Below are 25,520 nucleotides of genomic sequence, written 5' to 3'. Positions count from 1 at the left end.
TTGGGGGGTTTGTATAATTTGATTTACACAACATGCCTACCACTTTGAAGATGCAAAATATTTTTTATTGTGAAACAAACAAGAAATACGACAAAAAAACAAAACTTGAGCGTGTATAACTATTCACCCCCCAAAGTCAATACTTTGTAGAGCCACCTTTTGCAACAATTACAGCTGCAAGTCTCTTGGGGTATGTCTAGCCATTCTTCAAGGCAAAACTGCTCCAGCTCCTTCAAGTTGGATGGGTTGGATGGTGTACAGCAATCTTTAAGTCATACCACAGATTCTCAATTGGATTGAGTTCTGGGCTTTGACTAGGCCATTCCAAGACATGTAAATGTTTCCCCTTGAACCACTCGAGTGTTGCTTGAGCATTATGCTTAGGGTCATTGTCCTGCTGGAAGGTGAACCTCCATCCCAGTCTCAAATCTCTGGAAGACTGAAACAGGTTTCCCTCAAGAATTTCCCTGTATGTAGCGCCATCCATCATTCCTTCAATTCAGACCAGTTTCTCAGTCCCTACCGATGAAAGACATTCCCACAGCATGATCCTGCCACCACCATGCTTCACTGTGGGGATGCGAGGTGTTGGGTTTGCGCCAGACATAACGTTTTCCTTGATGCCAAAAAGCTCAATTTTAGTCTCATCCATATGTTTGGGGAGTCTCCCACATGCCTTTTGGCGAACACCAAACATGTTTGCTTATTTTTTTCTTTAAGCAATGGCTTTTTTTCTGGCCACTCTTCCATAAAGCCCAGCTCTGTGGAGTATACGGCTTAAAGTGGTCCTATGGACAGATACTCCAATCGCCGCTGTGGAGCTTTGCAGCTCCTTCAGGGTTATCTTTGGTCTCTTTGTTGCCTCTGATTAATGCCCTCCTTGCCTGGTCTGTGAGTTTTAGTGGGCGGCCCTCTCTTGGAAGGTTTGTTGTGGTGCCATATTCTTTCCATTTTAGAATAATGGATTTAGTGGTGCTCTGTGGGATATTCAAAGTTTCTGATATTTTTGATAACCCAACCCTGATCTGTACTTCTCCACAACTTTGTCCCTGACCTGTTTGGCTAGCTCCTTGGTCTTCATGGTGCCGCTTGCTTGGTGGTGCCCCTTGCTTTGTGGTGTTGCAGACTCTGGGGCCTTTCAGAACAGGTGTGTATATATACAGTTGAAGTCGGAAGTTCACATACACTTAGGTTGGAGTCATTAAAACAAATTTTTCAACCACTCCACACATTTCTTGTTAACAAACTATAGTTTTGGCAAGTTTGTTAGGACATCTACTTTGTGCATGACACAAGTAATTTTTCCAACAATTGTTTACAGACATATTATTTCACTTATAATTCACTGTATCACAATTCCAGTGGGTCAGAAGTTTACATACACTAAGTTGACTTTGCCTTTAAACAGCTTGGAAAATTCCAGAAAATTATGAAATGGCTTTAGAAGCTTCTGATAGGCTAATTGACATCATTTGAGTCAATTGGAAGTGTACCTATGGATGTATTTCAAGGCCTATCTTCAAACTCAGTGCCTCTTTGTTTGACATCATGGGAAAGTCAAAAGAAATTAGCCAAGACCTCAGAAAAGAAATCGTAGACCTTCACAAGTCTGGTTCACCCTTTGGAGCAATTTCCAAACGCCTGAAGGTACCACGTTCATCTGTACAAACAATAGTACGCAAGTATAAACACTATGGGACCACACAGCCGTCATACCGCTCAGGAAGGAGACGCATTCTGTCTCCTAGAGATGAACGTACTTTGGTGCGAAAAGTGCAATTCAATCCCAGCACAACAGCAAAGGACCTTGTGAAGATGCTGGAGGAAACGGGTACAAAAGTATCTATATCCACAGTGAAACGAGTCCTATATTGACATAACCTGAAAGGCCACTCAGCAAGGAAAAAGCCACTGCTCCAAAACCGCCATAAAAAAGCCAGACTGGTTTGCAACTGCACATGGGGACAAAGATTGTACTTTTTGAAGAAATGTCCACTGGCCTGATGAAACAAAAATATAACTGTTTGGCCATAATGACCATCATTATGTTTGGAGGAAAAAGGGGGAGGCTTGCAAGCCGAAGAACCCCATCCCAATTGTGAAGCACGGGGGTGGCAGCATCATGTTGTGGGGGTGCTTTGCTGCAGGAGGGACTGGTGCACTTCACAAAATAGATGGCATCATGAGGCAGGAAAATTATGTGGATATATTGAAGCAACATCTCAAGACATCAGTCAGGAAGTTAAAGCTTGGTCGCAAATGGGTCTTCCAAATGGACAATGACACCAAGCATACTTCCAAAGTTGTGGCAAAATGGCTTAAGGACAACAAAGTCAAGGTATTGGAGTGGCCATCACAAAGTCCTGAACTCAATCCCATAGAAAATCTGTGGGCAATACTGAAAAAGCGTGTGCGAGCAGGGACACAAGCCTACAAACCTGACTCAGTTACAGCAACTCTGTCAGGAGGAATAGGCCAAAATTCACACAACTTATTGTGGGAAGCTTGTGGAAGGCTACCTGAAACGTTTGACCCAAGTTAAACAATTGAAAGGCAATGCTACCAAATACTTATTGAGTGTATATAAACTTCTGACCCACTGGGAATGTGATCAAAGAAATAAAAGCTGAAATAATAGTCTCCCAACTATTATTCTGACATTTCACATTCTTAAAATAAAGTGGCGATCCTAACTGACCTAAGACAGGGAACCTAAGAAACTTAATTTAAATGTATTTGGCTAAGGTGTATGTAAACTTCAACTGTATACTGAGATCATGTGACAGGTCATGTGACACTTAGATTGCACACAGGTGGACTTTAACTAATTATGTGACTTCTGAAGGTAATTGGTTGTTTAGGGGCTTATTTAGGGGCTTCATAGCAAAGGGGGTGAATACATATGCACGCACCACTTTCCCCCCCCACCCAAAATTCCTGAAACAAGTTTTTTCATTTCACCAATTTGGACTATTTTGTGTTTGTCCATTACTTGAAATCCAAATAAAAATCAATTTAAATTACGGGTTGTAATGCAACAAAATAGGAAAAACGCCAAGGGAGATGAATACTTTTGCAAGGCACTGTATTATGTAAATATGGCCATTAGGTGCGCAAATTAATTGATCCCGTGTTAGTTTTTACAGTAGGCCTTTATCCCATGGTCAAACAAAATCTTGTGAAACTGAAAAAACTACAGTCTTGGTAGGATAAGAAGTGTGTGTGTGTGTGGTTACTAGTTTGTAAACAAAGACACAGTGTAAACATTGCAGTGGTGGGTGTGATTGAAATCTAGCGTCCCAGTTTCCTGATAGCGATGGAATTTAGGCTTACGAGTGTTTTAATGATGCATCGTTTCAACAACGGCCGAAGATGTAACATGCCTTTCACAAAACACTAAGCTGGGAGAACATTTGCTAAGAGCGTCACGACGTGTCGATACTGATAGGATCGAAAGAAAAGCAACGCTGCTCTCAGATCAGCTTTCTCCCATAAAATCTTACCTTAACATTCAAATTATTCCACAATACTGACGACGGATCAGCTTCTAGAGAGATATTATCTCCTATGGCTGCAAATATCGAGGCAGCTTATTCTAATAGTTATAAGCATTGCCCTATAATTAACCTATAAAAATGCACTCAATCAAGATTTGGCACATCATTGCGCACTTGTTGTTACACATCATGAAATATATTGAGGCAACATTTTCAGACGGTAGCCTACAATTACTAAAATATAACTACATTTAATTATCATGAAATTTATTTCAATGTGATTGAAATAGTATATATACAAAAGTATGTGGACACCCCTTGAAATTTGTGGATTTGGCTATTTCAGCCACACCGTTGCTGACAGGTGTAATTTATCGAGCACCAAGCCATGCAATCTCCATAGACAAACATTGGCCGTAGAATTGCCTTACTGAAGAGCGCAGTAATTTTCAATGTGGCACTGTCCTTGGATGCCACCTTTCCAACAAATCAGTTTGTCAAATGTCTGCCCTGCTAGAGTTGCCCCGGTCAACTGTAAGTGCTGTTATTGTGAAGTGGAAACGTCTAGGGGGAACAACGGCTCAGCCGCAAAGTGGTAGGCCACACAAGCTCACCGAACGGGACCACCGAGGGCTTGAAGAGCGTGTTGTGTAAAAATCGTCTGTCCTCGGTTGCAACACCCCCCCGCCAAGTTCCAAACTGCCTCTGGAAGCAACGTTAGTACAAGAACTGTTAGTCGGGAGTTAAATGAAATGGGTTTTCGGGGCCGAGCTGTCGCACACAAGCCTAAGATCCCTATGCACAATGCCAAGCGTCGGCTGGAGTGGTGTAAAGCTCGCTGCCATTGGACTCTGGAGCAGTGGAAGTGATGAATCACGCTCCACCATCTGTCAGTCCGACTGATGAATCTGGGTTTGGCGGATACCAGGAGAACGCTACCTTCCCCAATGCATAGTGCCAACTGTAGAGTTTGTTGGAGGAGAAAGAATGGTCTCAGTGGCTGTTTTTCATTGTTTGGGCTAGTCTCCTTAGTTCCAATGAAGGGAAATGTTAACGCTACAGCACACAATGACATTCTAGACTATTCTGTGCTTCCAACTTTGTGGCAACAGTTTGTGGAAGGCCCTACCCTGTTTCAGCATGACAATGACTGTGCACTAAACGAGGTCCATACAGAAATGGGTTGTCAAGATCGGTGTGGAAGAACTTGACTGGCCTGCACAGAGCCCTGACCTCAACCCCATCGAACACCTTTGGGATGAATTGGAACGCCGACTGCGAGCCAGGTCTAATCGCCCAACATCAGTGCCCGACATCCCAAATGCTCTTGTGGCTGAATGGAAGCAAATCCCAGCAGCAATGTTCCAACATCTAGTGGAAGCCTTCCCAGAAGAGTGGAGGCTGTTTTAGCAGCAAAGGGGGGACCAACTCCATATAAATGCCCATCATTTTGGAATGAGATGTTTGACGAGCAGTTGTCCAGATACTTTTGGTCATGTAGTATGCATGTATAAAGGGATGTAGCCTATACTGTATTTTTCTTTTAATGCAGTCATCTCAATTTTCATTTGAAGCATTTTTTTATCCTGGGTTTGTAACAATTGCAAAGACATTGGTTACTTTGTATTTGAAGTCAACTTGGTTCTGGAGTTCTCGGCGGTCACAGGGAGACAGATAAACTTCTTGATTCTTTGTTTAGTGGAGATCTGTGTATAAAGTAACGCAAAAAGCATCTAACTTAGCTGTTCTACGATTGGTCTGAGGTAAATAACAAGGGTCTTTAAGTGCAACTTTAGTAACGATTGTTTTTGGAGACAGCTCTGGGATATAACGGTGAATTTAGGCTTAAAATGCTTTTGGGAATCCAGGCCCTGGTCTTTATTATTAATCAGGTTGAGTTCCCTGTGCCTATCTCTCCCATGGGCAACACTGTCACTGTGGAAGGTCACTCACAGCAGCCCTGTTCTGCCGACTGCAGTGCGTGTGTGTGTCTTTGTGGTGTTTATTCTATGATTCTCTCAGCCCCGAATGGAGGGCCCCTCAAGACGCTCGAGGGTGCTATTTAGCGGTTATGCATGCTTCACATTCTCAACTCTCTCTTTGTATCTGTCTCTCTTTCCCGCTCTCTCTGTCTCTGTTTGTCCCCTTCTCTGTTTGTGTGCATGTGTCTGTCTGTCTGTCTCTCTTTCTCTCTCTCCTTTCTCTTTCTCTCTCATGTTTATAGTTTGGATGCAAGCCAAAGTACATAGTCCTACAAAGCCCCTAGGTTATAAAACCATGCATGCCGTCACAGAGTGACAGGTACATGCATCCTAATGTAAAACAGGTTTCCTCTAGGTTGATCCTTATCTCTCTGTTGTTTGTGTGCGTATGTCTACACTTTAGCCCTTAGCAATGATTCTAATCCTAACCTTCTGGTAGAGATGGAAAAGCTTTCCCCTATGCCTCATGATTATGTGTCTATTCAGTAGCCATTTGTTTTGCAAACTCTGCAATCACATGAGCGCTACATAAATATTGCTAACCATACAATGGTCTCTGGCAGGTGCACACTTGAATTACTGTAAAGAATAACTACACCCAAAAATAGACATTTCTTAGATTATTCCCAGACCTCAAAGTGGTCTCCTGATGTGGTTTAAGCATTAATGTGGACTAAGAACATCCATTTTTTATTTATAATTTTTTAAAGTGTGATTTTAGGAGCTCAAATTGGACCTCCAGCTGTCCCATAGTAATGAATGTGTTGTATCAGGACGAGACAGACAGGCAGGCAGCTATTCTCAGCCAGTCGAAATCATGAGTCAGCTGGCATCAATTTTATGGATATACAGTGCATTTGGAAAGTATTCAGACCCCTTCCCCTTTTCCACATTTTGTTACATTGCAGACTTTTTCTAAAATTTATGAAATGGTATATTTCATCCATCTACACACAATACCCCATAATCACAAAGCAAAAACTGGTTTTTAGAAATTTTTGCAAATGTGTTTGCAAAAAACAGACCTTATTTACATAATTATTCAGACCCTTTCCTATGAGTCTCAAATTGAGCTCAGGTGCATCCTGTTTCCATTGATCATACTTGAGATGTTTCTACAACTTGATTGGAGTCCACCTGTGGTAAATTCAATTGATTGGACATGATTTGGAAAGGCACACACCTGTCTATATAAGGTCTCACAGTTGACAGTGCATGTCAGAGCAAAAACCAAGCAATGAGGTCTACGGAATTATCCATAGGGCTCCGAGACCGGATTGTGTCAAGGCACAGGTCTGGGGAAGGGAACCAAAATATTTATGCAGCATTGATGGTCCCCAAGAACACAGTGGCCTCCATCATTCTTAAATTGAAGAAGTTTGGAACCACCAAGACTCTTCCTAGAGCTGGCCGCCCGGCCAAACTGAGCAATCGGGGGAGAAGGGTCTTGGTCAGGGAGGTGACCAAGAACCCGATGGTCACCCAAACAGAGCTCCAGAGTTACTCTGTGGACTTGACAACCCGCTTGGAGTTTGCCAAAAGGCACCTAAAGGATGCCGCTGAAAAACATGATGCTGCCACCACCATGCTTCACCGTAGGGATGGTGCCAGGTTTCCGCCAGACGTGGCGTTTGGCATTATGGCCAAAGAGCTCAATCTTTGGTTTCATCAGACCAGAGAATCTTGTGAATCCTGGGACCGTGAGACTAGTTAGGATCGAGGGAAAGATAAATGGAGCAACAGTACAGACGGATCCTTGAGGAAAACCTGCTCCAGAGCGATCAGGACCTCAGACTGGGGCGAAGGTTGACCTTCCAACAGGGGAACGACCCTAAGCACACAGCCAAGGCAACGCAGGAGTGGCTTCGGGGCAAGTCTCTGAATGTCCTTGAGTGGCCCAGCTAGAGCCCAGAATTGAATGCAATCAAACATCTCTGGAGAGACCTGAAAATAGCTGTGCAGCGACGCTCCCCATCCAACCTGACAGAGCTTGAGAGGATCTGCAGAGAAGAATGGGAGAAACTCCACAAATACGCGTGTGCCAAGCTTGTAGCATCATACCCAAGAAGACTTGAGGCTGTAATCGCTGCCAAAGGTGCTTCAACAAAGTACTGAGTAAAGGGTCTGAATACTTATGTAAATGCAATATTTCAGTTGATATTAAAAATAAAGGAAATTCACATGAGCTCCACAATGCCTATTCCACCAACACTCCACCAAGAATTTCCAGCACACAGCTTTGACCTACTATAATAGCTATGTTGGTATTGTACTTCAAACTATGTGTAGGCAGGTTGCTTAGCATTCAAAACATTTTCAAACAGCCTAATTCATGCCCTTAGAGGAGGTGCTTCCAAAATAATGTGATTTGTACCGTATACAAGGTAAATTATTGGATTCTTCACACACCACAGTAAGACATTATCCTGTTACGCAACCTTTTCATGCTTTGTCAACCTTTTCATGCTTTGTCAAAAATGTCATGAAAGCAAGCTTTGCTTTTATACTTACAAGTCCATCAGGCTTGGTTGAGTTGTTTTGTCTTGTAGTAATGTGGTGCATGCATGTATTTCCTTAAACCTTTATTTTAGCAATACATGTAATTGAAAAATAATAATCATAATAATTCTTTTTTGGTCAGTAGGTACCCAGCAAAACAACAGGACACAGTAGCTGTTGGACACAGTAGCTTAGATAGATAGAGCCTGTCTTCATTCCTGATTTCTGTAACTGTTAGCTTACCTGTGTAATATTGACATAAGCTCAGAACCACTTGTGTTTCGAACATGGTCCTGTTTTATCAATTGCTGTGCTGATCAATGGACAGTTAAAATTACCTCTGTCAAAACAAAATGTATCTTAAAGTTGCCATATGTCACTTTCTGGGCGTCCTGACCAAATTCACATGTGTGTTATAGATCAGTCAATCTCATTGAAAGCAAGTCTTAAGAAGCAGTAGATCTGTTCTGTCGGCTATTTCTATGCTTCCCTTAAGTTTCATTTTTTGTGTCTTTTACTTTTAGTTTTTGAACACCAGCTTCAAACAGCTGAAAATACAATATTTTTGATTATGGAAAATATATTTCACAGTGGTTTAGATTATTCTCTACACCAGGTATTCCCAAACTAGGGTATGCATATGGCAATGCCGTCGAGGGTACGCTAAATAAAAATGTGATTCACATTGAAAAATAATCTACAGTGGGGAGAATTCCGGCTATTGCATGATACACTGCCGATTTTGCAGGTTTTCCTACTTACAAAGCATGTAGAGGTCTGTAATTTTTATCATAGGTACACTTCAACTGCGAGAGACGGAATCTAAAACAAATATCCAGAAAATCACATTGTATGATTTTTAAGTAATTCATTTGCATTTTATTGCATGACATAAGTATTTGATCACCTACCAACCAGTAAGAATTCCGGCTCTCACAGACCTGTTAGTTTTTCTTTAAGAAGCCCTCCTGTTCTCCACTCATTACCTGTATTAACTGCACCTGTTTGAACTCGTTACCTGTATAAAAGACACCTGTCCACACACTCAATCAAACAGACTCCAACCTCTCCACAATGGCCAAGACCAGAGAGCTGTGTAAGGACATCAGGGATAAAATTGTAGACCTGCACAAGGCTGGGATGGGCTACAGGACAATAGGCAAGCAGCTTGGTGAGAAGGCAACAATTGTTGGCGCAATTATTAGAAAATGGAAGAAGTTCAAGATGACGGTCAATCACCCTCGGTCTGGGGCTCCATGCAAGATCTCACCTCGTGGGGCATCAATGATCATGAGGAAGGTGAGGGATCAGCCCATAACTACACGGCAGGACCTGGTCAATGACCTGAAGAGAGATGGGACCACAGTCTCAAAGAAAACCATTAGTAACACACTACGCCGTCATGGATTAAAATCCTGCAGCGTACGCGAGGTCCCCTTGCTCAAGCCAGCGCATGTCCAGGCCCGTCTGAAGTTTGCCAATGACCATCTGAATGATCCAGAGGAGGAATGGGAGAAGGTCATGTGGTCTGATGAGACAAAAATAGAGCTTTTTGGTCTAAACTCCACTCACCGTGTTTGGAGGAAGAAGAAGGATGAGTACAACCCCAAGAACACCATCCCAACCGTGAAGCATGGAGGTGGAAACATCATTCTTTGGGGATGCTTTTCTGCAAAGGGGACAGGACGACTGCACCGTATTGAGGGGAGGATGGATGGGGCCATGTATCGCGAGATCTTGGCCAACAACCTCCTTCCCTCAGTAAGAGCATTGAAGATGGGTCGTGGCTGGGTCTTCCAGCATGACAACGACCCGAAACACACAGCCAGGGCAACTAAGGAGTGGCTCCGTAAGAAGCATCTCAAGGTCCTGGAGTGGCCTAGCCAGTCTCCAGACCTGAACCCAATAGAAAATCTTTGGAGGGAGCTGAAAGTCCGTATTGCCCAGCGACAGCCCCGAAACCTGAAGGATCTGGAGAAGGTCTGTATGGAGGAGTGGGCCAAAATCCCTGCTGCAGTGTGTGCAAACCTGGTAAAGAACTACAGGAAACGTATGATCTCTGTAATTGCAAACAAAGGTTTCTGTACCAAATATTAAGTTCTGCTTTTCTGATGTATCAAATACTTATGTCATGCAATAAAATGCAAATTAATTACTTAAAAATCATACAATGTGATTTTCTGGATTTTTGTTTTAGATTCCGTCTCTCACAGTTGAAGTGTACCTATGATAAAAATTACAGACCTCTACATGCTTTGTAAGTAGGAAAACCTGCAAAATCGGCAGTGTATCAAATACTTGTTCTCCCCACTGTATATATTTATTTGTATTGTTTTTTCTTCACATTTTCAAACAGTCCAATTTTGTATTTTCCAACGGGGCTATACAGTTGGGTGAGTTTTTTTCTCACCTGAGTAGCCTCGTTTCACTGCCAAAAATGTAATTAAACCATCTAGTGTTCAGCGAAATAACAACACAATGTCAAATAATTAACATCCAATCACAGTAACCGTTAATCTCTCGCGGGAATTCCATTAACGGTCCGTCTGCAGCCAAATGTAGCTGCTGCTCATTCTGTTTGCTCGAAAATTGATAAATGGTTAAAAAAAGTAAGGCCTGCGTCCATCGAGACACATACCAGTTCTACTGGTAGTACTGCTACTACCAGCAGTACTACACCTGCACCTGTCGACGACACAAGTTGTTCTGCTTCCACGAGCACATCCAGTGCTAGCATCAGTAATTCTACGTTTGTTGTTAGCCCAGCTAGCATGGACACAGACAGTTGTGAATCTGATGCACCCGAAGAGCTACTGCCTCCTTACCCGGAAAAGCACGGGAGTTTTTTGAGCGAGAATTAAGACGACTTTCGAGTAGTAAGACATGTATAAAATCAACAGGGTCTAGAAGCGTCTTATATGTTGAGCTACCGAGTGGCTAGGACAGGCAAGCCCCATACCATTGTGGATGACTTAATTCTTCCTGCTGCCGTGGATATGGCTGGGACAATGCTGGAGGAAAAGGGCCAAAAAACGAACAGATAATGCCATCATCAAACCCTACTGTTTCACGACGCATCAGTGACATGGCAGGAGATGTTTTGAAACAATTACTGCTTCGCATACAAGGCAATGAATTATATGCGTTACAGCTGGATGAGTCAACACACGTGGCGGGCCTGGCACAGCTCCTGGTATCTGTCCGTTACATTTATGGGGGGTCAATTAAGGAAGACATCCTCTTCTGCAAACCACTGGAAACCAGGACAACAGGAGAGGATATTTTTAAAGTACTGGACAGCTTTGTGACATCAAATGGATGTGTTGGTATCTGTACTGATGGTGCAAAAGCCATGACAGGAAGACATAGTGGAGTGGTAACGCATGTGCAAGCAGTTGTTCCCGATGCCACTTGTGTACACTGCAGCATCCACCGAGAGGCTCTTGCTGCCAAGGGAATGCCTGACAGCTTGAAAGACGTTTTGGACATTACAGTGAAAATGGTTAACTTTGTTAAAGCAAGGCCCCTGAACTCTCGTGTATTTTCTGCACTATGCGATGATATGGGCAGCAACCATGTAATGCTTTTACAACAATCAGAAGTGCGCTGGTTATCAAGGGGCAAAGTATTGACATGTTTTTTTTAATTGAGAGATTAGCTTAAAGTTTTCTTTACTGACCATCATTTTCACTTGTCTGACTGCTTGCATGATGACGAGTTTCTGGCCTAACTGGGTGATGTTTTTTCTCGCATGAATGATCTGAGTCTAGGATTACAGGGACTCGCCGCAACTATATTCAATGTGCGGGACAAAATTGAGGCTATGGATAAGAAGTTGGAGCTCTTTTCTGTCTGTATTAACAAGGACAACACACAGGTCTTTCCATCATTGTATGATTTTTTGTGTGCAAATGAACACAAGCTTACGGACAATGTCAAGTGTGATATAGCAAAGCTCCTGAGTGAGTTGTGCGCAATTACGCAGGTACTTTCCCAAAACGGATGACACAAACAACTGGATTCGTTATCCCTTTCATGACCTGCCTCCAATCCACTTACCGATATCTGAACAAGAGAGCCTCATTGAAATTGCAACAAGCGGTTCTGTGAAAATGGAATTTAATCATAAGTCACTGCCAGATTTCTGGATAGGGCTACGCTCAGAGTATTCTGTCTTGGCAAATTGCGCTGTTAAGACACTGATGCCTTTTGCAACCACGTACCTATGTGAGTGTGGATTCTCGGCCCTCACTAGCATGAAAACTAAATACAGGCACAGTCTGTGTGTGGAAAATGATTTAAGACTGAGACTCTCTCCAATAACCCCCAACATTGCAGAGTTATGTGTATCCTTTCAAGTACATCTTTCTCATTAACCTGTGGTGAGTTATTCACAATTTTTTATGAACAAATAAAGTTTTACACGTAATATGGCTAAATAAAGAGCAAAATTGTTGATTTATTGTTATATTATTATTTGTGCCCTAGTCCTATAAGAGCTCTTTGTCACTTCCCACGAGCCGGGTTGTGACAATAACTCACACTCATTCTTATGTTTAATAAATGTATTGTATAGTGTGTGTGTGTGTGTGGCAGGCTTACAATGATGTCAAAAAACAACAATTTAGAGTGCGCTGACCCTGGTGCTAGAGGGGGTACGCAGTTGGAGGTTGAATGTTTGAAGGGGTATGGGACTATACAGTTTGGGAACCACTGCTCTACACTATACTTAATTGTTTGTCACATAAACTGAAATTTGGCAAACTATTTGAATTTTAGCAACCAGGAAAAGGCGGAGCGATGTATGCATAGTGTATCTTTTAAAGTTATGTTTGTACTTGTACTTCTTTTTGCTCTAAAGATGGTGACGCGACTATAATACACATATACAATAGGCATATACAATATCTAAAAATAATACAGCCAAATGATATACATATTTTTAATAGAAGTCCATTATCCCTCCGAAGAGTATGAATTAGGCTGTTTGAAAAGGTTTTGAATGCTAAGCAACCTGCCTACAGATAGTTTGAAGTACAATACCAACATAGCTATTGTGGTAGGTCAAAGCTGTGTGCTGGAAATTCTTGGTAGAGCATTGGTGGAATAGGCATTGTGGTGCTGGTGTGAATTTGCTTTCTTTTTCGGCTTCAGACCAATGCCTACTTCTCACTTAAAACATTGTTTTTTGTTTTTAATTTTCATGGTTTTTACACCAGAATGTGATTTTCTGTTAAAGAGGAACTGCACCCACTAATTTGTCTTAGTTTTTCGACTTCCTATTAACACATAGGCTAATTGTAGTAAATACCAGGTTAAAAAAATGCCACCTGAAACAGGATGGTAAATAAAGCCATATCAAATGTTGTGTTCCCCTCCACAGGTGGTGATTCTCACAGTGAAGCGAGCCACAGGCACCTTCTCACTGATAGGATGGTGAGTATTAGTTCAACCACCTTTTACATTATTACCCAATTAATCAAAGAGATTTAATTAAGATACTAAACTGATTGACATCTCTTGGCTTTGTCTCAAGTAGCGTTCTTCAATCCTGGGGGACCTACATTGTTTGTAGGCCTCAGTTCCATCTCAGTACTCACTAGGCTTGGGCGATATACCGTTTATACCATATACCAGGGTATTTCAAAATACCAATGGTGTGTTTTCAGTACCAATGGGGTTGTGGGCACTCCCGCCTCGCAGGGGTGAGTGCTATGCCACTGCTTATAACTAAGTTAAGTATAACTATAACACATCTAAGAGGTGTCAAATATATTATATCCAGATCAGGGCTCCAGCTATGCATTTGGTTCGATATCTTGCTAGCTAAGTGGCTAGATATCAAGCTTCTTGCTTACAACAGAGACATTCAATCCCCTCCTGGAACAAGATTCCTGTTGTGTGTTTAAATTTTTTATTTTTTTTGAAATACTGCCCCTTGTGTGCACTTCCAGTAATACCGTATGGTACAGAAACGGTATGAGGTATGAAAATCTGGATACCGCCCAACCCTAGTACTCACACACCTGATTCAATTAAATCATTGTCATATCTTCAAGCCTTTGATTAGCGGAATTAGGTGTGTTAGTGCTGGGTTAAAGCAAAAGCCTGGACACCCTGTGGTTTTTCAGGACCAGGATTAAAGAACCCTTTGTTAAAGGATTTGTCTGGCCTTAATTCTGCTATTCACTGATGATGTGATGAAGCAGGGAAGAGTGGAATCTTTAGTTGGTGGCTGGGTTAGGATCAGCGGTCAAGGGTAGCGGATTATTGCAATGGAAAATAATCCATGTAGATCAAGGATGTGTATAAACCTTGGATTGCGGATGCTATGTATTGCGGATGCTATGTATTGGCCATTGAGAGGCTTTGAAGATACCTGTCAGCCATATTTAAGGAGCAGTCCTCCATAGGAATGAATGGAATTCTACAGTATTTCAATTAAATGTTTCAAGGACAAAATTACATGTATTATTTTTTTTTTTTTGTAGTGAGGACAGTAAGATTAGTATTGTCATCAAAAAAAATAAGTACTTCAATAAGGAAAATGTTTTTGTAATGTTTTTGTTATTTGAAAGTTTAGCTCAGATAATATACTTTAAAAGTACGCATCATGATGTCTGTAATATAATAAATGTGGTAAAAACATATGTAGCCATTAAAAAATGCATTTCTATAGCTTCCAAAATCTTTTACAATGGACGAGGAGTACCAAAATGGCTTCGCAATGGCTTTAATATAGTGGCCCGTCAGTCATCCAGGGTTTATATACTGAACAAAAATATAAACGCAACATGCAACAATTTCAAAGATTTTACTGAGTTAAAGGTCATATAAGGATATCAGTCAATTGAAATAAAGTCATTAGGCCTTAATCTATGGATTTCACATGACTGGGAATACAGATATGCATCTGTTGGTCACAGATAAAAGGTAGGGGCGTGGATCAGAAAACCAGTCTGTATCTGGTGGGACCACCATTTGCTTCATGCAGCACGACACATTTCCTTCACATAGAGTTGATCAGGCTGTTGATTGTGGCCTGTGGAATGTTGTCCCACTGGAACACGCTGTGGTACGCGTAGATCAAGAGCATCCAGAACATGCTCAGTGGGTGACATGTCTGAGTGAGTATACAGGCCATGGAAGAACTGGGACATATTCAGCTTCCAGGAATTGTGTAAATTCTCAGCAAAAAATTCTCAACAAAAAAAACGTTAGAGGCGGCTTATGGAAGAGAAATTCTCTGGCAACAGCTTTGGTGGACATTCCTGCAGTCAGCATGCTAATTGCACGCTGCCTCAAAACTTGAGACATCTGTGGCGTGTGTTGTGGGACAAAACTGCACATTTTAGAGTGGCCATTTATTGTCCCCAGCACAAGGTGCACTTGTGTAATGATCATGCTTCTTGATATGCCACACCTGTCAGGTGGATTGATTATTTTAACAAAGGAGAAATGCTCACTAACAGGGATGTAAACAAATTTGTGCGTATGGAAACGTTCTGGGATCTTTTATTTCAGCTCATGAAACATGGGACCAACACTTTACATTTATATTTTTGTTCAGTATACATCATTGATGTAGATCAGCAGGAAGTGCACTGCTCTTTCATTTCAATATATATCATAGGTAAAGCTATACCCAGCCTTACTGAGTTATATAGGAAGGTAAGCCAAAACTATACAGGAATATTGAAAGAATACAGAGCTATGCAGGAATGTGTCTTGTGAACAATTGTCTCGTTACTCTCTCCTCAGCTTTTTCATGCTGTTTGTAATCTGGCTTCTGCGCCGGTATCACTCCTTGGCCCAGGTAATTTGTGTGTGTGTTTCTGTCTGTGTGTGTGCTTTGAAGTTCATCAGAATGCTTACTTCTGTGCCATAGCAAGTCTGTTTGATTAGGGTACTCATGACAAATTACAGTGTAATTGAAATGTACAAATTGATCAATTATGGCTCATGGTCTGCATCTGATAATGATCAAATATTTGTGTTTTTCCCTGTCCAATTAAAGTGAAAAGTCTTTCTACACTTGTGAATCTGCACCTAATAGTTTTAAGGCTTCTACTGTACTCATCGATCCAACTACAGCCAACTCAACTGTGTATGGACGGTTGTTCTAAGAATCTTCCCGGTGTGTAGTCTCAGTTGTTTTCCGCTGGACATATTTACGCATAGTTGGTCCCAATTCAACATGAAGAATGGGTCACGGACAGTTAGTCTGAGTTATGAAAAAACAACTCAACTCATCGATATTTAGGTGGCTGTAGTTGAGTAGATGTGTAGATGCCTTAAGGCCACATTTCGGCAATGTTAAACTAACATTACCTTTCTCTCTTTCAATTTCAAGAGATAATGTTGTTTGTATGTATGCATGCATGTTTTGTGAGGGTCTTAGTGTGTATTTGTGCACGTGCGGGCATACAGTGCATTCGGAAACTATTCAGACCCCTTGACTTTTCCACATTTTGTTATGTATTCTAAAATTGCGTTATTCTAAAATTGATGAGGAAATGGTTTATTTAATCCATCTACACACAATACCCCATAATCACAAAGCAAAAACAGGTTTTTAGAAATTTTTGCAAATGTATTGAAAACAGTTACCTTATTTACATAAATATTCAGACCCTTTGCTATGAGGCTCAAATTGAGCTCAGGTGCATCCTGTTTCCATTGATCATACTTGAGATGTTTCTGCAACTTGGAGTCCACCTGTGGTAAATTCAATTGATTGGACAGGATCTGGATAGGCACACACCTGTCTATATAAGGTCCCACAGTTGACAGTGCATGCAACGGTCGAGAGCCATGCGTCCTCCGAAACACGACCCCGCCAAGCTGCACTGCTTCTTGACACACAGCTCGCTTAACCCGGAAGCCAGCCACACCAATGTGTAGGAGGAAACACTGTACAGCTGGTGACCGAAGTCAGTGTGCATGCACCCGGACGCAAGGAGTCGCTAGAGCGCGATGGGACAAGGACATCCCTCAAACTGAGCAATCGGGTGAGAAGAGCCTTTGTCTGGGAGGTGACTAAGAACCCGATGGCCACTCTGACAGAGCTCTGGAGTTTCTCTGTGGAGATGAGAGAACCTTCCAGAAGGACAACCACCTCTGCAGCACTCCCCCAATCAGGCCTTTTATTGTAGAGTGGCCAGACGGAAGCTACTCATCAGTAAAAGGCACATGACAGCCCACTTGGAGTTCTCAGACCATGAGAAACAAGATTCTCTGGTTTTATGAAACCAAGATTGAACTCTTTGACCTAAATGCCAAGTGTCATGTCTGGATCCTGCTCCAGAGCACTCAGGACCTCAGACTGGGGCAAAGGTTCACCTTCCAACAGGACAACGACCCTAAGCACACAGCCAATACAACGCAGGAGTGGCTTCAGGACAAGTCTCTGTGGCCCAGCCAGAGCTCGGACTTGATCCCGATCGAACGTCTATGGAGAGACCTGAAAATAGCTGCAAAGACAAATGAGAGAAAATGTCACGCCCTGACCATAGTTTGCTTTGTATGTTTCTATGTTTTGTTTGGTCAGGGTGTGATATGGGTGGGCATTCTATGTTGTATGTCTAGGTTGTCTATTTCTGTGTTTGGCCTAGTATGGTTCCCAATCAGAGGCAGGTGTCAGTCGTTGTCTCTGATTGGGAGCCATATTTAGGTAGCCTGTTTTCCTTTGGGTTTTGTGGGTGGTTGTATCATGTGTTAGTGTTTTCACCATACGGGACTGTTTCGGGTTGTTTGTTTTGTATGTTTGTTATTTCGTTCAGTGTTCGTTTTGATTTATTAATTATATCATTATGGACACTTACCACGCTGCATATTGGTCCGACATTTCCTACTCCTCTTCAGACGAGGACGAAACCCGTTACAGAAACTCCCCAAATACAGGTGTGCCAAGCTTGTAGCGTCATACCCAAGAAGACTCGAGGCTGTAATCTCTGCCAAAGGTGCTTCAACAAAGTACTGAGTAAAGGGTTTGAATACTTAGGTAAATGTGATATTTCCGGGGGGCTTTTTTTGTACATTTGCAAAAGATTCTAAAAACCTGTTTTTGCTTTGTCATTATGGGGTATTATGTGGAGATTGATGTGTGCGTATTCATGTTTGTGATGACTGTGGAGCAGGTTTAGCTGCATTCTGTTCTGTTATCCTCCTAATCTGGTGTAAATGACAGCTTTGTCTATGACACTGACGGATTATATTACCCTTGGACCTGTACCTCACCTCTCTACCCCCACTTCCTCTCTCACTCTCGCTCTCTCTCTCTCTACCCCCACTTTCTCTCTCTCTCTCTCTCTCTCTCTCTCTCTACCCCCACGTTCTCTCCTCTCTCTCTCTCTCTCTCTCTCTCTCTCTCTCTACCCCCACTTCCTCTGTCTCTCTGTGTGTCTGTCTCTCTCTCTCGTGTTGAGTGGTTAACAAAGAAACTGGTGCTCCTATATGTTTAATGTAGAGTTATTAATGTATCTTTAGTTGTTCTACAAACGTTGGGCTATATGTTTAGATTTTTAATACATACATTGTAAGGCTGCAAAAAAGTAACTTGGAAGGCATGAGCTCTGCTTTGTATTTTTTGCGCAGACTGTACACACTCCAATAGTCTCCCATTCACAATTTGACAAGCACGGCAGCATCCCCTTTGTGGACATAATGCACCCTAAAAAAATCCATGCCTTTTGTGGCCCGAAGTGCTGCATTGTGGCCTTCTCCCTGAGTGTGCTGCGCAATCCGAAGCATCTCTCACGTGATCGGGTCTTTGTCACAGGCTACAAGTTAAGATCGACACGTCGGAGACGCAACTGTGTGCGTCCTTATCCAATTCCGACGTGCATATTGATAATATTGGATAAACTGTCCACATTTACTTTTCATCAGCCAACAAGATGAGTAGGCCTTAACAAACAGCAAAAACACTAGCCTATGTCAATACATTGTCCCCCATAGTACTGTCCAAAAGTTGACCTATTCTGTGCGAGAAATAAATATTCCAAACGGTCTGGGACAGTTGTGGGATGCGATTGATCCCAAATTAATACAACCACTAGCATTAAAAAAAAAATATGCAAAGTGGCTGACGCAACAGATCAGAATGTTTTAGCTTAAAATGTTAATAAACTATGAAGCTATTTCTATACATTATAAGCACAGCATTGCGCACATGGTAGTAGGCTATAAGCGCAAATGTTCCATTAGCGGAAAACACCATTATCAAAGTGACCGCAAATGTGATTATGCATGTAATGCTTTTATTATAAAGGTGCATTTTTATGGTGAAAATAATATTCCCCAAACTTGCAACTCACACGCTGTGTTTGCCAGTTAGGCTCTACACCCCTTGCAAAGTGGATTAATGTGCTTCATTTTAAGAGGTTATTTGGACACTTTAGTTGTGATACAAACCTTATCAAAACATATAGGCCTATCGGCTTGGCTACATGAGGTGTGCGACTATGATTCGAACAAGTTGCAAAAAAGGCATTGTTTCTTATGCTGGGCTTCATTCACAAGTGATAATATAGAATTCACAAGTGATAGGCTAATATTGTCACCCATCAGACTATTCTTGAATAAATCTTGTCTTTACATATACTAAATAATATATGTGTGACATTTGTTATGATTTAAAATGGACCATTATCATGCACCTGTATCGAAGCAGAGGCAATGGGAAGAAATACTATGCACTTAAATAGCAAATACGGGACGCTTTTCCCCATGGTTTATTTTCATGACTGCCAGGTAGGCTATACTCCTGTTGTAAATATAAGCAATGTGCTTAATATTAAGCTGAGAAATAAATATAGTATTCCTAGCCTATAGAAAGCTGATGGGATCCTCCTCTTTTTATTAGCGGCCATCACTCTGTTTTCTCATGCAATTACATAGCCTATAGAAATGTTGTGCAACATGAGCTCATATGCTCTCATGAAGTGTTTGGTTAGATTTTTGATTACATTTGCATTGATGTCAGAGTGATTAGAGTGACAATAGAGTGCTTAGTACCAGGCAGGCAAGTTTGGTAGGCTACTAATTGTCACGTGTGCTCCCTCTCCGGCCTCTAGGTCACCAGGCTGCTCATTATGGCGCATACCTGTCACCATCGTTACGTGCACCTGTGCGTCATCAGTCTCACCTGGACTCCATCACTTCCCTGATTTACCTTCCCTATACAGTTGAAGTCGGAAGTTTACGTACACTTAGGTTGGAGTCATTAAAACTCGTTTTTCAACCACTCCACAAATGTATTGTTAACAAACTATCGTTTTGGCAAGTCTGTTGTGTCATGCACAAAGTAGATGTCCTAAGTAATTTTTCCAACAATTGTTTACAGACATATTATTTCACTTATAATTCACTGTATCACAATTCCAGTGGGTCAGAAGTTTACATACACTAAGTTGACTGTGCCTTTAAACAGCTTGGAAAATTCCAGAAAATTATGTCATGGCTTTAGAAGCTTCTGATAGGCTAATTGACATTATTTGAGTCAATTGGAGGTGTACCTGTGGATGTATTTCAAGGCCTACCTTCAAACTCAGTGCCTCTTTGCTTGACATCATGGCAAAATCAAAAGAAATCAGCCAAGACCTCAGAAAAATAATTGTAGACCTCCACAAGTCTGGTTCATCCTTTGGAGCAATTTCCAAACGCCTGAACGTTCATCTGTACAAACAATAGTACGCAAGTATAAACACCATGGGACCACACAGCCGTCATACCACTCAGGAAGTAGACGTGTTCTGTCTCCTAGAGATGAACGTACTTTGGTGTGAAAAGTGCAAATCAATCCCAGAACAACAGCAAAGAACTTTATGAAGATGCTGGAGGAAACAGGTACAAAAGTATCTATATCCACAGTAAAACGAGTCCTATATCGACATAACCTGATAGGCCGCTCAGCAAGGATAAAGCCACTGCTCCAAAACCGGCATAAAAAAGCCAGACTACCAACTCACCCAACTTATTGTGGGAAGCTTGTGGAAGGCTACCTGAAACGTTTGAACCAAGTTAAACAATTTAAAGGCAATGCTACCAAATACTAATTGAGTGTATGTAAACTTCTGACCCACTGGGAATATGATGAAAGAAATAAAAGCTGAAATAAATAATTCTCTCTGCTATTATTCTGACATTTCACATTCTTAAAATAAAATGATGATCATAACTGACCTAAGACAGGGAATTTTTACTAGGATTAAATGTCAGGAATTTTGAAAAACTGAGTTTAAATGTATTTGGCTAAGGTGTATGTAAACTTCCGACTTCAACTGTATATGTCACTCTCTTTGGTTCCTTCCCCAGGTGTTATTGTTTCAGTTTTATTATGTTGCGTTTATTTATTAAAACAACTACTCCCTGAACTTGCTTCCCGACTTTCAGCGCACATCGTTACACTAATGACCAGCAGCAGCATCAGGGCTTGGAGAAGCATAATTACCGTGACTAAGCGGTCATGTGGAATTTGCCTGCCTTCACGATTCGTAACGACCGGTGTGGCGGTAATACGGTCACCGCAACAGCCCTATGTATGTGTCAGGGTTTCCGTTAACCAGTAATAGCCAGTGTTTGCCCTATAAAAAAAATTTGAAACGCTGATAAATAAAATTTGCACCGGCCACTTGTTTGTGAAACAAATCTCATTGTGAATAATGCTTTTTAGCCTATTCATTGATGGAAATACCTGTAGATGTAAATACATTTGACTGGTCATACTTATCGGTCTATAGATTCATTTGCATAATTATTGGAATTAAATTAGCGTGTGTGTCACAGTATATTCGTTATGTGTCTTATTTATCACACGAATACAGCGTACAGATACAGAGCCTTTGAGTGGAAAATCTGTCAGACAGCGCGAGAGCTGCTGTGTCAGCATCTCAAATGGCAACGGAAGGCAAGCTTCATCAGCACTTCACACACCACCTTGCAGTGAGCTGGAGGCAGTATACTATGCATTTTGAAAACATATACTTAATTGTTTGAAACCTGAACATTTTAATAGATATTATGAGGCATGTCTTACCTTGCTTCAAAGTTGCCTGTTAGATCTCCTCTCTTTCTACATTCTAACGGATATTTTCATCTCTGTCACATGAAACAACTCGCATGTGCGGTGCTCTTTAGACAACAGTGTTTTCCAGCTAATTGCATTATGGAATGAACATTCACACGTAGCCTACTGCCTTGTGCACATCGCTTATAATATGAAGAAATAATAGTTGATCAACATTTTAAGCTAAACATTCTCATCTGTTGCATTAGGCTCATTGCTTTTTATTGTCCCATAGTCTGTTTGAATAGGCTATTTCTTTCTCCACAAGCTGACCAATAGAATATGTAAACCTTTCTACTCTGGGGATATTAGATTGACAGGCTGGTGATGTTGCTGTTGGTTACTGGTCTTGTTGATGAGGAAAAGTAAATGTGGACAGTTATTCTAACATCTTCAAAGTGCACATAATAATTCGGTAAGAAGGACTGCACATCGTTGCACCCTCGACTTGTATGTTCCGTTAATATGAATTACTATCATCTAAATGTGATTGCTGTCATTCTGAGCGCTGTGGGTGGACACCCTAATCAGGTTATGCACCCACTGCATATGGGTCAGATGTCGCAGTAAATTAAAATGTTTTCGGTCAAATGTCCGACACCATATTGACCTAACAGAAACCCTGGTGTGTGTGTATAAATGTATGTGGTTGTGTCTGTGCGTGCAGTGAGGAGGGGCTCTCAGTCCTATTGTGAGTAATGAGATTAGCGTGGGTCGGCCTGGACCTGGGGATCGATCCCCAAGTCAACCCCAGACCACAGGATAAGTGGACCATCTGGCCTCTCACTCACTCTGTTATCTCTCTCCTTCCCTCTCTCCATTCATCTCTCTTTGTACTATCTCCATCTCTCTCTGTCTCTCTACAGAAGATGATTTGCAGTCTGACAGTTGCGGCCTTCTTTGACAGTGTAGCGTATGTCATGGTGAGTCACTGTCACCACGTGCACGCACGCACGCACGCACACCGAGAGCTACAGAGTGACCTCTCCCCTATTTCCTGTCTCCTCTCTCCTTCCTCAGGGTGAGACCCATCCAGAGGGGAGTCTGTGTAACTTCCAGGCCTGGTGGCTCACTTATTTTGGTAAGATTCCCCGTGACCCCTCACATACACTACCCCTCACCTGTCCATACATATCCCTTACAAATGCCTTCCCTACAGCTCACATCACCTTCTGACTCTTGACGTTGACCTCCTAATACACTGCTTCTTACCCAAGCTTTCTTGGCTCTCTCAACCTAGTCCTAAATAACTAATCATGTCTAACTTACTGATGACTTTCTAAGATACTGGAGCTGGTTTCACCATGTGGTTGTAAAAAAAAAAAAAAACGTTGGCCTTAAATGCTAGGTTGGGCGTAGCTACGTCCGACTTCTGGATCAGAATTTACACCTGGTCCACCAACCAAAAATAAGACTAGTCGTAGCTAAGTCCGGCGTAAGCAATGTGCGTTCATGAGATTTGATGCTTCATAATGATGGTTGCTAGGCAGCGCCCGTTAGTAGGCTGTTACCATCCTCGTGGCAGTTCTTAACTTTGCGAGGCATGTCACCACCACTAAGCATGCACATTTTCTTAACCACAACTGAATGGATCAATAAATAATTACTATGGAAGATTCACTGAATGACAAAAATATTAAAATTAAAGAGTAGGCTAATGCCAATAAAGGCATGTATCAAATTGTGGCTTACTGAAACTCCCAAAGTAATCCAACCGTTTGAAATAATTTAAAGCAGTAGAGGTGTCTGGTCAGCTATAATTTCAGCACCTCTTTGAGACAAGCATGGTGTATCGTCTTGATAAATCAATGTCAGATTAGATTTTGTCTTCACTGAACCTCCGTTTGGATATTTGGTTACAATTAGGCTGGGAAATGTTAACTATATTGAGCTGAGTGTTCATCATGAGAATCTTTAGTCTAGCTAGTTTGCTCATCTATTAGCAGTGATCAGAACATGTTATGTAGCCCAGAATAACAAGTGGATTATCTTGCTCTTCACTCACATAGTAGCCTATATCCCAACCAAGAGCCTCAGGCTTGTCTGATAATCAGTCAATGTGATTTTGTTTCACTGATTCTCTGTCTGTATATTTGGTTATTTGATCTCTGGCTGGGCAAATAAGTAGTGTTGATAGCTGACCTATTCGTTTTGCTAATCTATCACTGATCAGACACATTTAGTTAAGTGATAATGCCCTCAAAACCGGTGTTTGTGCGGCAATATCACTTTTATACAACGGGTTACCAACATATAAAAATTATTGACAAATGTTCATTAAAAATGTTGCTACCCAAGCCGGGCGGCCGTTCGTTCGTTCTATCGGTTCGGTTGCCAGAGACGCAACCCAGTTGTTCTGTATCTATGGACGTGACCTAGTCGTTCTGTATCTATGGACGTGAGCCAGTCGTTCTGTATCTATGGACGTGACCTAGTCGTTCTGTATCTATGGACGTGAGCCAGTCGTTCTGTATCTATGGACGTGACCTAGTCGTTCTGTATCTATGGACGTGAGCCAGTCGTTCTGTATCTATGGACGTGACCTAGTCGTTCTGTATCTATGGACGTGACCTAGTCGTTCTGTATCTATGGACGTGACCTAGTCGTTCTGTATCTATGGACGTGACCTAGTCGTTCTGTATCTATGGACGTGACCTAGTCGTTCTGTATCTATGGACGTGACCTAGTCGTTCTGTATCTATGGACGTGACCTAGTCGTTCTGTATCTATGGACGTGAGCCAGTCGTTCTGTATCTATGGACGTGACCTAGTCGTTCTGTATCTATGGACGTGACCTAGTCGTTCTGTATCTATGGACGTGAGCCAGTCGTTCTGTATCTATGGACGTGACCTAGTCGTTCTGTATCTATGGACGTGACCTAGTCGTTCTGTATCTATGGACGTGACCTAGTCGTTCTGTATCTATGGACGTGACCTAGTCGTTCTGTATCTATGGACGTGACCTAGTCGTTCTGTATCTATGGACGTGACCTAGTCGTTCTGTATCTATGGACGTGACCTAGTCGTTCTGTATCTATGGACGTGACCTAGTCGTTCTGTATCTATGGACGTGACCTAGTCGTTCTGTATCTATGGACGTGACCTAGTCGTTCTGTATCTATGGACGTGAGCCAGTCGTTCTGTATCTATGGACGTGACCTAGTCGTTCTGTATCTATGGACGTGACCTAGTCGTTCTGTATCTATGGACGTGACCTAGTCGTTCTGTATCTATGGACGTGACCTAGTCGTTCTGTATCTATGGACGTGAGCCAGTCGTTCTGTATCTATGGACGTGACCTAGTCGTTCTGTATCTATGGACGTGACCTAGTCGTTCTGTATCTATGGACGTGACCTAGTCGTTCTGTATCTATGGACGTGACCTAGTCGTTCTGTATCTATGGACGTGACCTAGTCGTTCTGTATCTATGGACGTGACCTAGTCGTTCTGTATCTATGGACGTGACCTAGTCG

The 25,520-nt window shown here is 41.9% G+C and overlaps 1 protein-coding gene across 1 annotated transcript in view; it reads left to right on the top strand.

Moving 5' to 3' along the window:
- Nucleotides 1-25,520, top strand: part of LOC139538699 (cyclic AMP receptor-like protein A) — a 109,501-nt gene that overhangs the window by 2,406 nt on the left and 81,575 nt on the right. The window contains exons 2-5 of the mRNA XM_071341067.1: nt 13,362-13,414; nt 15,740-15,794; nt 22,913-22,969; nt 23,067-23,127. Of these exons, the coding sequence (XP_071197168.1) occupies nt 13,362-13,414; nt 15,740-15,794; nt 22,913-22,969; nt 23,067-23,127 (226 nt within the window). The remainder of the gene's footprint in view (nt 1-13,361; nt 13,415-15,739; nt 15,795-22,912; nt 22,970-23,066; nt 23,128-25,520) is intronic.

The sequence above is a fragment of the Salvelinus alpinus genome, chromosome 14 (genome assembly GCF_045679555.1).
Source record: "Salvelinus alpinus chromosome 14, SLU_Salpinus.1, whole genome shotgun sequence".
Taxonomy (NCBI): domain Eukaryota; kingdom Metazoa; phylum Chordata; class Actinopteri; order Salmoniformes; family Salmonidae; genus Salvelinus; species Salvelinus alpinus.
Note: the sequence above shows the minus strand (reverse complement) of the source record. Positions and strands in the feature narration are given on the sequence as shown.